Source organism: Fusarium flagelliforme (genome assembly GCF_020744385.1).
Source record: "Fusarium flagelliforme strain FIESC 12 MPI-CAGE-AA-0113 chromosome Unknown B0J16scaffold_3, whole genome shotgun sequence".
Lineage (NCBI taxonomy): Eukaryota > Fungi > Ascomycota > Sordariomycetes > Hypocreales > Nectriaceae > Fusarium > Fusarium flagelliforme.
In genome coordinates, this window is record NW_025763505.1 from 4,434,738 (window position 1) to 4,450,856 (window position 16,119).

Below are 16,119 nucleotides of genomic sequence, written 5' to 3' on the forward strand. Positions count from 1 at the left end.
AGGCGGGGAGCTATCTCAAAAGCTTTGTACCTATGATGCGTCACTAGCCCCCGGAGTTAGCACGGATTATGGGTGTAGTGGGGTCCTAATAGGTAGGCGAGCGGGAAGGAATGGGTCCCAACCCAGCTATCATGACAGCTCCAATGTAGTGCAAGTGATCAATCTCATTTAGTATCTATCTAGGTGCCTATGATGGAGAAGGGAAGGTTCCTCAAGAATGGATATGTGAACATGAGAAACCCCGTAAGTATCATAGGCACAAAATACAAGTGCTAGCTACCTAGTAAGGATGTACAAAAGCAATCGACCCGCTGTGTTTCTTTCGCACTTGCCCATCCCATGTCTAAGACAACTAGGAAGGAACATGTAGTTAAACGAGCTCGAGAAGGACGCAGGATCGGGAAGAATGGGGTGAGTACTAATATTTGGACTTGCTCTTGCAGCTGGAGTTCAACACTTGGGCGTAGAGAGATACCAGATCTTTTTCGGCATTTCTTCATTTGCCTTGAGGGCAAGATATTCGACTCTTCAACATGAGTACAGCTACAACATCGACTACTAGAAGCCGGACTACTATTGATTATGATCCGGACGAAGACTGTTTCCGCGACCATCGAGGCCCTCCATATCGATTTCAAGATCATATTCGTCAACTGCGACGGACTGCGGTGCCAACCCAACCAGGTGGTTTGGTCGAACAGTCAGGTCTTATTGCAACACAGCTGCCTCGTCCCGAGATTATCTTTGAACCTTACACCAAGCACGAAGACTATCAAGTCCCAGTCGATCCTCCTGTTTCAGCTTACTCCGTATTCCCATTTCTGGGGCAAACAAAACAATTACGATTTCCATCCGAATCACTTGATCTAGGGTATGATACAAAGGGAGAGCTTGAACAATATCTGCACGACGTACAATGCGCAAAATCATGTAACATTCTTACAACATGGCTTCCGTTGGCCAGAGTCAATATTGAGAACGATGAAGGTCTCGAATTTCCTTCTACTGTGTTACGATGGCAGGCGCTTGCCCTTCGTAAACTAGAAGCCGATGAGATGCCAGACCCTACACAAAACACCATTGCCACGCATGATCAAGACTTCACCACGAAGCCTTATACATCGGCACAGCTTCGAGAGATATTCTCTTTGGGCACTGTAAGTGTCTCTAAGCTCATACAGTCTCTTGATTAACGTTCTTTCAGTATTCTAGTACATACTTGAAACCGGTATCCCCTCCACTGTCTCCTATATCTGAACCATACGAACCATACGTCCCTGACCCCGGCGTGTCGATCATAGATCTAACTTCGGAACCAAGCACCCCTATCAATGAGAATATAGAGAAAATGCTATTGGGTATCGAGGATGGCCATGTCGACTCTAACCCAGCTAGCCCGTCGTCCATGTTTGATCCTCCCCCAACCGCTAGGGCTGCTTTTCTCGCTACGAAGTCGAGCAAACTATCGGAACTCAAGTTGGACTTACCATTGCTATCATCTAGTCCTAGATCTAGCTCGAAGCCGGATCATATGACTGTCACCCTAACACCAAATGCAATAGATCCCGAAGCTTCATTCCAAGCTACAGTTGAACAAGGGGAATTCTTTGAAGAGGCATTTCAAACTTTCTTAGACAGCAAACACCATGAAGCGAACCAAACATTGGAACAAGAGCGACTGAACCCGGCGGATACTCTGTTACGTTTACCAATACCGGTACTGGATTTTGATATACCAAATCCTGAATGGAGTGCCTATCTATCAAGCTCGAAAGAGCACTTCAGTTGGCTCGGTCAGACACTTTCGTCTGCCTTTCATCTTCCATGTTACGAAGGATTGAGTTGCCTAAACTCGTCACTCAAATGGACTCCGATTCCTCCTAGAAGCGGACGAGTTTCATTGACTGAAGCAGCGGTGCATCTGGGCCCGCTCAGTAAGGAGCTATTAAGCCTACAGCCTCCCCAGCTATGCAGCGGAGATTATGTTGCTTTGCGATCGAGACCCATGATACTGGAACTTTTGCATGATGAAGATATTGAACTTGAATTGGAAAATGGTTCGGTGATATCCCATCCAGTTCGAGGAGAGAGTCACATTATTTCAGCACCCGCCAAAAAAGCATCCGGGCCTTTGAAGACGCCGTCTCTTGATGATTTACTTGGAGCAAAGCGCCAGTCCTTGAAGCCTCGGGCTGATTCTAGAGGGAAGAAGCGGTTGTTGATTGATGACAACTCAACTGGCGCAAGCAGTTTGTTATCCAACTTCTTGCAGCTCCGGCAACCGAAAAGGTTGAAGAAAGGAAGGGACACCCCTCCGCCTACTTCACAGCTTACACCAAATTCTCAGGCCACTGCTCCAACCACAAGCAGCGTCACGCAAGAAGTGCAAGGAAAACTAAAGGAGGCTCCAGCTCCAGTCTTTAGCACACCTACGCAGAAGTGTCGTTACATTGTTTCTATGGAGTTGAGCCGGAACATTATATCTTTCATAGAGAGATCCTGGCCGCATGTCGAACTCGTCGATCGAGACTTCACGCAGTACAATGAAGTTTCTTGGTCTCCGGGGTCGACTCAAAGAAATAAAGTGGTTTCTCCATTAGCTTTTGAGGCTGATATATCCCTATGTCCTGCAGCCGGCCTCATCGTGACCACCATACTTAGAGTCAAACAGAAACCCCTTCCCGGATCAACCACTCTCTCGGCTCTTCGCGAGCGTGTGAAGCTTGTGAGCGAGAAATATGAATGTCTCTTTATCTTGGTGTCTGAGACAAATCCTCAGGGCGAGTACGTTGGATCACCAACTGCTTCTGATCTGGCTGGTTATGCCGATTTTGTCTGCTTCACCACAGGTCTTCAAACAGGTGTATCAACATTTCTGGTCTCTGGAGCAGAGGAGACACTTGCCAGATGGGCATTGTCTATCATGTCTCGATACTCCTCAGCTGCGAACCAGTTCGGGCAATTTCTTGATTTTCGAGATAGTGAATGGAGCATGTTCTTCCGTCGCGCTGGTCTCAACATCTGTGCAGCACAAGTTATAGCGAGACTGCTTTGGTCCGAGTATGGGCAGTTTGGACTGACAAATTTTCTAAAGATGAGTGCGGAAGAGAGAGTATCAAGATATGGCCAAATCTTGGGAGGTAGTAGAATAATGGGCAATGTATCAAGAATCTTGGACCAAGAGTGGTTTTAAGTAGTCAACGATCGTACTACCTATCGATAATACATAGCACGATGTCAGATACAAAAGACAGGGCTACGCTATCTTACAACCACAATCTACGATCCTATGTGTTACGACTTACCGTCCCAGGGGTAACAGAAGAACGTCTATGCTCGGGTTACCAAAATAAAGTAGCCTAAACTTCCAAAAGGCGAATAAACTATTTCGTCTCTTATACTTTTAGCGATTACTTCTTCTGACAACCTGACGGGTCCGATGTTAATAAATGTCCATTTACAAACACTTGACCAACTACAGGGTAGCAACGAACCAAGGGCTTTACATCACCTCACCAAGGGCTTTACATCACCTCACCAAGGGATCTCAAGCAATATCACATCGCAGCACAACAGACTTATGCCCACCGAGCTCAGTGAGATGGCTTCTATTGACCCATACCCATGCTTACCGTCTACGTTTCTACGTCTAAAATGCTATCCAAGGTTCCAATCCCTATCAAGCCAGCCATTTAGCACACCTCCCACATGGGACGTGGTAGCGTTCGCAAAGGCGAAGTACCCTGTGAAGTCTTCAGACCAACATAGACGACTCGGCGTGTTGGATTTGTGAGATTGACGGAGCGGGACTGGATGCCGTAGTAATCGGAGATGGTGTGTGTAAGCCAGCGTCTAAGAAATGTTAGCAACAAAGCACATCTGAGAACATATATACTGACTTGAACGCGGCACTCTCATCATTGCCGAAAGAGTCGAATAGCATGCCCGAGTCGACTGTTTCCTGCGACACCTCTCGATGCGCATGTTTCCATGTCGCCTTCTTCTCCCTCAACTCCCGCATTGCACCATTCCTACCGACGAACACAATCTCCTCATCATCTGAGTCCATCTGATCAGCTGCGCTATCACTGTCATCGGAAGCCTCCTCGTTAGTTGCAGTAGCAGCCCGCTGGCTGGCCAGATATTGTCGCACAGGCTCCTCCAAAGACCGTACCCAGCTGCGCACTACAGGACTGCGCTTTGTGGCTTCACGCAAGTCGCGAGGTACCTCACCAGCGCCGAGGCCAGTGGCGCTGCCCAACTTCAGCTGCTGTTTCTTGCGCTCAGCCTGAAGACGGGCAGTCTTATCCTCAACGCGCTGGCGCACGCCGCGGTCCCAGAACTGAGCAAGCTGGTAAGGCACTCTATGGATCGTATGCGTGGGATGGACTTCATAATCGGAGGGCAGCGGGGGCTGAACGTTTGGAACATGCATCAAGCGGTCTGTTTCAGTGAGACCATCGGTCAGTATAAGAATACGTGAGATGCAGCTCAATGTGCGGCTTGCATCTTTATCAGTGATGGCAGCATACCATTCTCCCAGCGACGACGCTGGCGACTGCCCTCTTTGCCCTTCAGGACCAGCTCGCGCTTTCGCTGACTGTCCCTCCTGGAAGGAGGACGTCTCGGGGTCGATGTGGGAACTTCGTGTTCGTCAAAGTTGACATTGCGCTCGGGAGACTTGGGTTGAGCCTTAGCAGTCTCATCGATTGGGATAGCGAGAGGGGTGCCGGTTCCACGCGCGACAGGAGAGACAGCGAGAGATTGAAGAGCCGAGATAGTCCAAGCATCGATATCGATACCAGAACCCTTGACTGGCGTGGGAGGCGACTGAACTGGGATGGTAGCCAATGGAGGATTTGTCGCTGTAGGAGGAGGAGTAGTTGTGGTTGGTTGTTGCTCGGGTGGCGGGACGGAACTGTAGATAGCCATGATGATAAGAGTCGCGGGGAGCGTCGGCGATAGGAGCGATAAGGATACGGTTCGAGGTATGAAGCCTTTGGGAGTATCAGAACTCTCAATCAATCTCAATGGCAATCCAGGTAGGATATAGGAATATGATCTCTAGGTATATAGGGCCTCGGGATAAAGAAAGAAGGAGAAATGGCTCCGACGAGAGGAAAATGGGATGGGACGGTTTATCGATCGCCGCCACTAGATTGGATGCCCTCGAGCCCAGGGGCCCCTCCCCCCTCTATCTCATGGCAATCGAGACGTTCATGACACCCGGTGATTCATCCAACATGATTAAACGAGAGCAGCCAATCAGAAGCCGACCGCATCCCACAGGGGGCAAGCTCAGGACTAGGACTCCCGCATTTGCAGGCGATGCGAGTCACCCGTCCTCCGCGGAGGATGTGGGGGTCTACCAAGTTAGGGTCAGAATAGGGCCTAGGCCTGTGATGAGCGAACTGCGAGGAGATAATGATGCTGATGATGATGAGACTTGGGTTGGTAGTATCGCCTTGTGGTGAATTGAGAATTTTGAAATAAAGGGTATTTGGGAATATCAATAGCCTGGTGATCTGGTTAGCAAAAAGCTCAAACCCCTGATTGCATTATCTCGACAAGGAATGCAATATCGGTAACAGACATGTTGTAGAACCTTGTGCTGACCTCGAGTCATCAAGGCCCCCACACATGCCTAGGAACAGAATGAGTCAATCCCCGGACATCTCGGGTGAAAAAGAGTAGACGAGAATGTAAATATAAAATTCTAAAAAGGTACGATATGCAATCCTTGGTAATACTAAAACACCAATAAAACACTCCAAATGATCATAGTATATATCACATGCTCGCTGTTGACCCTAAACTCGTCTTGTTGTCTAAGAAAGGTAAGGCAAGACAAAGAATTTCACGACTGTTCGGTGGCGTCGTATGTCCTATGAGGGTTACCAATGCCACCAGGCTTCAGTAGCGGCTGGTTTTCTCTCTGAATGGCACGCTCCTCGCGCTCCTGGATATCGTCCAGGTCCTCCTCCGTCTCTGCGTATCGCTCAGGGTGACCGGTAAAGGGTCCTGGAAGGCCACGCTCCCAGCCTTCTGAGTAGGTTCGGCTGCCTGGCGCTGGCCTTCGGGGGGCGTTCGAATATTGCACAGGCGAGTGGGGTGCGCCGTCAGGATGAGCGTTGTCATGTCCACCACGCTGTCGCGCCGTGTATTCGTAATAGACACCCATGAAGAGGACCGATCCCTGCATAGACGCAGTAATCAAGTAAATGAACCAGGTGCTCCAGCCCTCCCATCCAAGTCGGGCGAACAAGCTGCCTGCAAACAGGAAACCGCCTGGAGTCTGAATGCACATCATGGGGATACTCAAACTTCCAACATGTTTCAAGTGGTAAGTCATCCAGATCTGCGGTACGTATTGTATAGCAGCCAAAACGGTAGCCATGACGCCCAGGAAGTTCGCCCAGAAGACAAGATGATCAGGTAGTGCAATAAAGAACAATCCTGTCAGAATAATCACAATGAGGCCATGCAGAACACAGAGAAGCCCCACCATGACGGCGGTCTGCCATCTGGGAGCTTCACCGCGAAGGTCTTCTGTGGGAACATTGGCTTCTCTATATCGAAAGAAGATGAGGAAAAGAACGAGACTGTTGACTGGTCAGTTGATGATAGGAACGGGGTATGAAGATGAGGCTTACATGAGACTGAAGCAAAGCCATTGGGCGCCAAGCTGAGCGACACCAAGCAGACCGGCTGCGCATTCAAATTTGCCGAGCTCTTTGCAACATCCTATGGCGGCACGAGATGGCGGAACAGTAAGAATGTTTGCGAAACCAGCGGTAGCAGAAGTAACACCCAAAAGTACAAAATAAGGCGAAATGCCTTCGGAGGTGCCCCGAGAAATAATACGATAGTGTTGAGGAAGATAGGATACAAGAATGCCGAGCAAGAGGACGCTGCGATATCAAAATTAGTACCAAGAATCACCAGCTAAATTTCAAGAGGGTCGCGCAATCATACATTGATACGACGAGCTCAAGATACGAGGGCGTCTTGAGGCGATCGCATTGATCGTTATTTGAGGCAAAGACGTCCATGGTTGATATTGGACGAAGTGCACAAAGGCAGCTTCAGAAGGTGGATGGATGGGCGGTGGTCGTCGCGAAGGAGTTCACAAGAAATGATCACGGGGAATCACGAGATCAGATGAAGGAACGCCAGGGTCCGTCCAGTCCAGTCCAGTCCCTTAAGGAGCTTTGCCCAAGGCTTGCTTCGATTTGAGCACGGGCTGGTGCTGGTGCTGGTGTGGAGAGAGAACGTTGCGCGCCCTGCGTTGCTGGGGGGTGACGTATGGTGTTATTTTAGTCGGTGTCTTATGGCTCTGTCACCTAAGAGCAGGTATAGATGATGACAAAAAGAAGGAGGTTAGTCCTTAGTCGACAGCCTAAGCTTTTCTTCTGTCAGCTTTGACTTTATGCGTGGGTTATTTTGTGACCCACTCGACGAGGCTGTTTCGCGGGGAGGGGCAGCGTTTCCCACCACGTTAGGTGTTGTATCGGTATCGACTGCGAAGCGGAGGGATACGAGGGATACGAGGTCGTTGATATGACCCTTCTGGCGAACTGGGCTACAAGATCATGATTGGTGAGACAGGTCAAGTGCAAAAGTTTCAAGATACGGGATATCTTGGTATGTGATGGGATGTGGATGCGGATGTTGCTGGAGTGAGATGGAAGAAGAGTTGGAAAAGAAGGAAGAGACAATGGTAAGGAAGTCGGAGAATTGTTTCTAATAAGGGAAGGATAATCAAATGATGGGGCCGTGATAGACGACATGTCAAGTCAGTAACTTACCTTGGTACTAACCGACTGTACCGTACCTTCCTTCCTCTGTGCCTACGAAAAGCGGGTGGCTCGAAACAGTAACCTTCAAGCGCTGTCCTGAGTCGTTCGTGTAGGGGCGCAGATGCAATGTAGGATGAATACCTGGATGGACAATACCCTTCCATCAATATGAGTGACAAACACACTTCTTTTGATTTCACGTGTTTCTTCGGCAGTGCCTGAAAGCTTAAATAGATGAACTCCGGGGTAAAAAAGCAGAATCTCAGAATATGGCTTCTCTGTCAACAAGAAACCTGCCAAGACGGAAAACGGCGATCGTGAGCTGCCCCCCCCTTTGGTATCATCAACCCACTGGACCCTGCAGAAAGAATACTTGGTCGGACCTGGGAGGCCGCTGAGGAGGTGCCTTTGTCTGCCGGGTCTTGGCGCCAACGCATATGACGTTTCCATGAGGATAGACGGTGACATCCAGTTGGCAAGCAAAGTTCCAACTTGCCGTCCCCAAGTTTGACGATGGCCTCGCTTTGTAAGATCAGCGTAGAATAAGTTACATGGGACTCTAGGATTTGTCGTTTCAAGATTCAGCTGAAAGATTGGCTTGGGATCGTGATAAGCGTGTAAGTGATATGATATGCAGAGATTAAGGTGGAGGATCCACTCAAATTCAATCCATTTTCTGAATGTACGCTCATCACCATCTCGCAACTTTCAATCCCAACTTAACTTACAACATGGATGAACCCAGTCTTGCAATTCGACCAGCTCTCTCACAACAAGATTCACAGAAGGATGATCTGCAGGAGCAGGAGCAACAGCAACCGAAAGCACCATCATTAAACCTCCTCGCTGAAAATGCAATTCTTCGACCTCAAAATGACATAGACAGCGAGCAATCTGCGTCTGCTACGAGTAGCAAGCAGGATTATTACACATCCGTCCAATGGACTGCTGACGGGACATCACTTCTTGTTTCTTCCGCCCTCAACTCAATATCCACCTTTGTCCTCCCTGAAGATCTCCTCGATCCATCAGCCTCACGTCCGCGACAGTTGGAGTCTCAATCTTCAATAACCCTGCCCGAACCATCCCAAACAGTCATCGCGGCACCATTTTACTCTCTAGCTGAGCCAAGCACTCAAACTGTGCTTGTTGGATGTCGCGATCACCCTATTCAATTGTATCATCTTTTCCCTCCCGAATATGATGGCTTCGCGTCGCGCTCTGCCCCGCTTGCTTCATATAAGTTGATACGTAGTGAGACGGAGGAGTATATCACGCCATCATCTCTTCTGTGGGAAGGTTCTGGGTCGCATTTTCTTGTTGGATCGACAAATCGTCTTGATCATTTCGACATGACACGTCCAGGTTCAGATGGCCCAGTGACCACCATACCCACCATCCCTTCTAAACGACATATTTCAAAGGGCAGTGGTGTGGGTATGAAGGGTACTGTCGCTGCACTATCATCTTCGCCTGTGGATGGCAATGGCAACTCTGTTGTCGCAGCAGGGACATGGACGCGGTGGATGGGGTTATATGATGTGCATCGATCAGACAAGGCTGTTGCTAACTGGCCTCTGCCACGCCCAGAGGACATAGATGGAGACATTGGAGGTCAGGGTATTGTTCAAGTCCGTTGGAGCCCATGTGGCCGTTACCTCATCATCAGCGAACGTCACGCCTCGGGTGTGATCGTGTATGACATCCGCGGCACAAGCGAACTTCTCTGCACTCTTCGAGGACGAAGCGCACCTACGCAACAGAAGATGACCCTGGACGTGTTCGCTGGTGACCCCTATGCTGAGTTCCCATCCTTTGAAGTCTGGGCAGGCAATCACGACGGCGGTGTTGCAGTATGGGAAGGCGTTGGCAGCCAATTCGGCGTTGTAGACCCCTCATGGAGTTGGAAGCCTCACGATGCACCGGTCGGAAGCACAGCCTTGCATTCGAGTGGTTCTGTCGTAGCGACTTGCTCGGGAGGATGGGGCTTTGGAGACGCGGATGAAGGTCAAACGGTGTTTGACGAATCCAGTGTCAAGATTTGGTCAATAGGAGGTTGATTGGACCTCTCGTCAAGGTAGGCTGAACGATAAAATATAAGTAGCACTCAAATGAGGTAAGCACATGAATGTACAACCCAGAAAGATGTGTAAAGTGTTGTTGAGCCTCAGACGTATACGTTTATACGGACACATTCTATCTGCCGTCCAAAAAGCCTTTAATCACATAGATATGCAAAGCAATGCAAATTCCAGTCGATGCCGCTTGGTTTCTTTTGTATCGTAACTATCTACTTGTAAACCCAATATCTCATGACCGTGTGGTCATCATATCTCATGATTAACTCAAGCGCAAGCCCATCTATTCACCAGACTTGAACCGTTCATTACAGTCCACCTTTATGATGAAAGCAACCCCCGGATATCAACTCCCTATGCTAATCCGCAAACGCCATAATAATTCCGAAGCAAAATTTTGCTTGTAACCACCACCACCCCGCCTATGTATGTACTGTCTCCTTTTTCTTTCCTGATATTATATGCAATTAAAACCATCCAGGACCACGGTTCTGCTGCCACAATGGTCCTCCTCCGTCGCGGCGAGGGTTGTATGGCGCTTGAAGAGGACTGCTCATATGGCCTGGCGTAGTGATAGCTTGTCCCGGCCGAGGTTCTTCTTCACTGATACGTCCCAAACCGGCATTGTAACTGTGTTGTGTGTGGAAATCGTCGTCTCTCGTCAACGGCACCTCGTCGTGTTCCATCTGCGCACCTCCACCAACAGCTGACGCCGAGTATCCGTACTGTGATTGGGGATCCCAAGGCTCCGCATAAGGTCCGTCGTGCTCAACAATTGGATTCATGCTCCGCTGGTCGGTAACGGGGACCGGTGGGGGCGGGGCCATCTTATCGGCTTCCTGCATAGGGGGCACAGGAGCGAAACTATGATTGTTCTCTAACGGGGGACTAGGAATATTTTATGTTAGCTGGTTGCTAAAATTTTTTGAAAGAGGTCACTGATGGGGACACTTACCCAATACGCTGCACTTGCGGTTTCACGCCTGGCCCCTGGCGTGTATTTCCCTTCTTGCGCTTCCAGAGCCAGACTCCAAGAACGATGAGGGCTACGAGCGCTGCTACACCACTAATAGTTCCGCCGATGATAGCGCCTGTGTTCTGGGAGCCATTATCATCACCATCGGTGTCTGGAGCTGAAGCGTCAGACTCGGTAGCCGAAGGGTCTGCAGTCTCAGAAGTTCCACTGGCCGTGTCGGTTTCGGTTTCGCTCTCCGATGCTGTTGAGGTTTCTGACTCTGTTGATGAAGTTTCTGATGAAGTTTCTGACTGTGTTGTTGACTCTGTTGAGGATGATTCTGTTGTTTCTATCGATGATGTTCCTGTGGATTCCGTGGTCGCGCTTCCTGTCGTTGTCGCTTCCGTAGCAGAAGAATCGGTTTCGGATGTTCTTCTCCTTGTTCCTAGTGTCGTTGGGTCGGATAGTGAGGTTACTGGCGCTGTAAGGGGAACGCTCAAGCTAGTAAGTTGAATAGCGCTCTTCCCCGATGCAGAAGCCACCACATTGGTCGCCAAATTTGTCGCTGAACCACATCCATACTGGAAGAAACCTCCCTCGAAGCTATTTTTGTAGCACAAATCGTTTCCTCGACACGAGAAAACATATGGATTCACTTCGGTTTGTGGTCCACTGCCTGCATCCACACAACCTGTAAACACTCCCTGCGTGCAAGATCCGCCATCAGGACAGCACCCCACAGCTCCATGATCGACATCAACTACACAATGTGAACCAGCAGAACAAGTCGCTGGTAATCCTGGATCTCCTCCTATGTAACCACAGACTGTGTTGAATTGTCGTCTTTGTAGAAATGAGTCATCGGGCGCAGCTGTCGCGGCGAGAGGATATGATGCCGCGTTGATTTCATGGAAGGCGACCGTTTTTGTCGGTTGCGGGAGTGTAAGACCTGAAGCGAGATTGAGAAAGCTGGAGATGAGGAGAAGTGGCGGTAATCGCGCCATCGAATGGGCCGGGGTCATGATTTGCAGTATTCGTGATCCCGATCTCAATTAAACATTGTTTGGTCGATCGATAATATGGAGTGTACTTGGTACTCTGGTCTGTTGTGTACGAGATGAGATCGCTGGGTGGGTTTTGTTGAAGTCGTCGTTGGATCTTGAAACTGAAGTAATTAAGAAGAAAGAACCAAGAAGAGGACACCACCCTTTGACAGAAGAACAGTATGCGCACGGGCAATAAAAAAGAACGCAACAACAAAAGTTGCGATGAGTAACCAATGGTACAACAAAGGGGGAGAAAGAAGTCAAAGGAGTAGGAGGAAGCCAAAAGCCCTTGAACCAGGGAAGGGGGGTGGTCCTGTCGTCCTGTCCTTCCGGCCCTGAATGTAACACGAGCAAACCTAGCGATTTTTACGAACGAGCCAAGTCTGTGCTGTGCCTCTTGGTCCAAGACCAAGACTCTCTTTCCAAGTGGAGATGAATTAGTTGGTCGTGCAGTAGCAGCTTCGTTCACTTTTGTCAAGTCGGGAGAGAGAAGAGACTAGGAAAGGACCCTAAACGCTCGACCTTTAGTTTCGAGACGGTTTTGCTGCTTATAGGCGATCCTGGGGGGGATAGTCCCTGTACCCTGCCACTTTATTTCCCTCCAGCGCGGCCAGACTTTCGCCTTCTGGATGAGATAAGAGTCTAGGATCTTGGTATATAGCCCGTAAAGCAAGCCGTAGATGATCGATCCAACGAACCAGGGATAAGCAAGACCTTTAAAGTGCTGGCAGCCGGAGGCGCATCCGGACTGCGACGGTGTCTTCTGGGGCGACGTCTGAACCAATCAGAGGTCAGGAAATGCCCGTTTTGCGAGTATGGAGTGGCTGGGGGTGGCTGGGGCTTTATTCGTTAAATCAAGGAAAGTTTCCCGGGAAGAAACAAGTTGACAGCCGTTTGGAATTGAATTACGTGTGATGGTAAAATTGATGATGAAGGAGCAAAAAAAGAGAAGAAGAGACTCTTTCTTGAGAGTGACTTAGCAGAGTAAACATGAATGAAGCGGCGACAGGGCAACCGGAAACGGTTTCTTTGATGTTTGGAATGTTTGGAAGGGCTCTAGTCTCGTTTTAGTGGCCAATCTCACGTTTAGGATCTGGACGGGGACCTGGAGCCTCCTACGACACTTTTTTCTACTGACGTCTAAACTGCCTAGACTGCCACGTTGGCATGCACAAGACAGGCCTAAGCTGCTAAACTACCAGGGCTGCCAGGCTGAATGTCTCATCTCTTACACCCTCTTCTTCAATGGTCGATCTTTGTGCATCATTAGTGGCTTGTTTGCGTCTCTTTTACACATCGCCAAGCCCTTATGGAACCGCATTCACCGATTTTGAAGGCGTTATTCATGAATCAATTCATGATCTAATTATCTCTACTTACATTTTGTCTATGTGAAACCTAATTTATTCTGTTACAGTTTATCGAGCCGCCTGACATTCAACGCCTCAGCTGACGCCAGGACCGTTTTGCAGTTGTGGCGGTGTTTCACCATCTCTGCTTCTAAATCGGGATCCGTAGTGACAGTCGGGTCAGGCCAGGCCCAGACGAGGATCCTTCACCGCAGATCCATACGACTTTCTGCATCACTTCAATCCCGTATATGCGCAGAATTACGGAAATTGGAAAAGTATAGAATATCAATTATTCCTCCACTCTATCATATTGCATGCCAATATCCTATAATACGAATTCTAGACGATATGCCAAGCCGTGTTTCTGTCAATAATCCGGCATCCCAGCCTGTATTTCAAACTCCACTCCGATTACATCTCAACAAGCGATCCAATGAATGTGACTCCGCTTACTTATACCATCTGTCTGCTGCTGTTTGACCGCTCATCAATAGACAAGTCCTCAAGTTCACGAACACCAGCCTTGCGGGCCTTCTTAGCTTGCTTCTTCTGCTCCTTCAGCGCCTTCTTTTCCTTGCGGGACAGCTTGGGGAATTCACTCTCTGGCCCACGCAGGACAAAACCAGGATGCATGATGTTCAGCAAGATAAGAGCGAGCAAGATAGGCGCAGCATCCAGGCAGAGTGGATACTCTTCGTGAATGAGAAGAGTGTTATGCGCGTTAACACCAGGGCCAAATTCGACAAGGCGATAAACGATTCGTGTCTATAACTTGTCAGCTTGTTAATTCGCGACTGGAAATGGAATACTTACCACAATCAAAGCGAGAACGACAACCATGGTCCAGATGAGCCACTTCATGCGCCCCATGCTTCGACCCTCAACCTGTCGGAGCTTGAAGTAGAAGAAGACAGTGATACCACTGAAGACGATGACAACGATGAGCTGCAGGGCAACACCAGCTGTATAGATCTTCATGCCAATGTTGATGATATTGCTGTCGGCGTCTGTGTTGGATAACAAAACACCACCTGAACCCTGTACCAGGAAGAGAATGACATCTAGCCAAACAAAAAGGAGTGTCATGCGAATGGCTTTGATACCCAAGAGCTTTTGACCAGGCATACGGAAGTATACCATGCGCGCAACTGCCATGTACACAAAAGCATTGATCCCTGAGCTTGTTAGCGATAGTCTTTTTTATGTTTCTGGAGTACTTACAAAGAGGAGAAAGTAGGAAAAGGATTTGACCCAGAGTGAGATATGTGATGTTCTGCTGATCTCGACTTCCAAGGGTCTTAAAAGCAAATGCTATCGTTTCCCATGTTGCCCCCATAATAGCCACCCAGCAGAATCTCTGCGACTTGTTAGACTCAAAGCCTAGTTGATCTTTAGGATTGGTCGACTTGCCTTCTTGAAGAGAATCGCTTGGATCAAATGGGTGATCGTAGTAAGGCCAAAGAGCACACAAAAGGCAAGATTGGCGCCAAAGCTGGGATCGAAGAAGTAGTTGGAGTTGCATGCATCAACTGGAACGCGGCCATATTTCCCAGGAACTGCAGTTGTGCAAGTTGCGATTGCCGAAGCAGTCGTTGTGGTAGCTACCATAAGAGTCGTGGTAGACATAGTGTGAGTCGTGTAAGTCGAATCTATTGATATGATCTTATAGTGTTTTTGATAGTAGTAGTGGTAGTTGAGCTGATGAGCTTGTCTGATAAACTCCATTTTGAACATTCCCACACCTTCCTCTTATACTCGACGATATGTTACTCCGTCTTCAATTCTGCATGCTTTCAACTCCATAGTTCTTTGAGGCTCCCTTCAGATTCAGCTCTAAATCTAATTTCGGGTCATCCTACAGGGGCTTTCTCGACGGAAACTCGCTGGCTCGCCAATGCTTACGACTCTTTTGAGTGTCGATGTGGCTGTGAACCTCGACATATATTCAACTGCCCCGACATTTTCGGCAGACCAGATCTTGAAATTGACGACAGAACCAGTCAGAGCCTCCAAAATTGAAAAAGAGTTCCACTCTGCCTTGCATTGCCGGCATCACAGCTGTGGCTTTGGCCAGCCTCATAATCCTTCCATATTCCAGCTTATTCTTGAAGGATGTCGCTCATTGGCTGGATCGTCTATTTTCAAGATTGAAGTGGGGGATCTTGAGTGATGGCATGCTTCGAGAAGGTTACTGCTTACTCTCAAATCTATCCGTGGACACGCAACTTCGTTTTTATTGTCGTTATTGGCTGGTTCGTCTGTTTTCATCAGTTGGGAACTTTAACATCCGCGCTTTTACGGATAGCTGTCTACGTGTGCTTCCGCTAAGATCAATTTCGCTCCGCCCATGCATTTCGCAAGAGTTCAAAAACAGCCAATAGAGGTTTGCGCGGCTTTGCACGAAGGATTCCTGCGAGCAAATGGAAAAAGGCGTTAACTTCCGTCTTGTATGCATATTTGAAAGCAGGCCAGGTGGGTAACAGAAGAATTATCCTCTAAGGCTTAGGCTATTAAAATAAAGTAGCCTAAGTGTTAATCTAAGTAGCCATAAAGTGACTAAATTATTTTATCTCTTATCCTCTGAGCGACTAATTCTTCTGATATCCTAACGGCAGGGTGGTCGTTATCGGAGTCCTGGCCTTAGAGGCAAGCTATACAGGTAGATATTTCCTTTATTATAACTTTTATCTCTAGGTTTATTTTCTCTTGGCAAAGTATATATTACTTTTTAGTAGCATATCTTTTAAATCTTATTAAACTAAGTAATAGTGAATTTAAATAAGTTTTTGTATGTCCCTGTGCCTATGTACAATGCACAGGCTAGGTCCAGTCAAGAGATCAGAATCACTTGCACTGTCTGCCCTTCCTCCCTCCCAGTAATTAGATGCT

General features: G+C 48.4%; 6 protein-coding genes across 6 annotated transcripts; 2 read left to right on the plus strand and 4 right to left on the minus strand.

Moving 5' to 3' along the window:
- Positions 1-533: 533 nt before the first annotated feature.
- Positions 534-3,210, plus strand: B0J16DRAFT_371216 (uncharacterized protein; the record flags this gene model as incomplete). The annotated part of the gene is made up of 2 exons (XM_046130394.1): positions 534-1,157; positions 1,205-3,210. The coding sequence occupies 2 exons, from the start codon at positions 534-536 to the stop codon at positions 3,191-3,193; spliced, it is 2,613 nt and encodes an 870-aa protein (XP_045985279.1). The 3' UTR covers positions 3,194-3,210.
- Positions 3,211-3,492: 282 nt separating this feature from the next.
- On the minus strand, positions 3,493-5,105 carry B0J16DRAFT_339452 (R3H-associated N-terminal domain-containing protein). The gene is made up of 3 exons (XM_046127555.1): positions 4,533-5,105; positions 3,900-4,443; positions 3,493-3,852 (listed from the first exon to the last, which is right to left on the minus strand). Exons 1-3 carry the CDS (start codon positions 4,930-4,932, stop codon positions 3,693-3,695), a joined length of 1,104 nt encoding a protein of 367 aa, XP_045985280.1. The 5' UTR covers positions 4,933-5,105; the 3' UTR covers positions 3,493-3,692.
- A 567-nt stretch (positions 5,106-5,672) lies between these two features.
- On the minus strand, positions 5,673-7,467 carry B0J16DRAFT_113312 (uncharacterized protein). Its single transcript, XM_046121488.1, has 3 exons — positions 6,976-7,467; positions 6,654-6,911; positions 5,673-6,602 (listed from the first exon to the last, which is right to left on the minus strand). Exons 1-3 carry the CDS (start codon positions 7,050-7,052, stop codon positions 5,858-5,860), a joined length of 1,080 nt encoding a protein of 359 aa, XP_045985281.1. The 5' UTR covers positions 7,053-7,467; the 3' UTR covers positions 5,673-5,857.
- A 919-nt stretch (positions 7,468-8,386) lies between these two features.
- B0J16DRAFT_339458 (uncharacterized protein) lies at positions 8,387-10,062 on the plus strand. Its single transcript, XM_046127556.1, has one exon. It carries the CDS (start codon positions 8,480-8,482, stop codon positions 9,857-9,859), a length of 1,380 nt encoding a protein of 459 aa, XP_045985282.1. The 5' UTR covers positions 8,387-8,479; the 3' UTR covers positions 9,860-10,062.
- Positions 10,037-12,187, minus strand: B0J16DRAFT_113269 (uncharacterized protein). The gene is made up of 2 exons (XM_046121487.1): positions 10,833-12,187; positions 10,037-10,765 (listed from the first exon to the last, which is right to left on the minus strand). Exons 1-2 carry the CDS (start codon positions 11,852-11,854, stop codon positions 10,345-10,347), a joined length of 1,443 nt encoding a protein of 480 aa, XP_045985283.1. The 5' UTR covers positions 11,855-12,187; the 3' UTR covers positions 10,037-10,344.
- Positions 12,188-13,464: 1,277 nt separating this feature from the next.
- Positions 13,465-14,856, minus strand: B0J16DRAFT_371221 (RTA1 like protein-domain-containing protein; the record flags this gene model as incomplete). Its single annotated transcript, XM_046130395.1, has 4 exons — positions 13,465-13,995; positions 14,044-14,405; positions 14,452-14,610; positions 14,700-14,856. 4 exons carry the CDS (start codon positions 14,854-14,856, stop codon positions 13,684-13,686), a joined length of 990 nt encoding a protein of 329 aa, XP_045985284.1. The 3' UTR covers positions 13,465-13,683.
- Between the last annotated feature and the right edge of the window lie 1,263 nt (positions 14,857-16,119).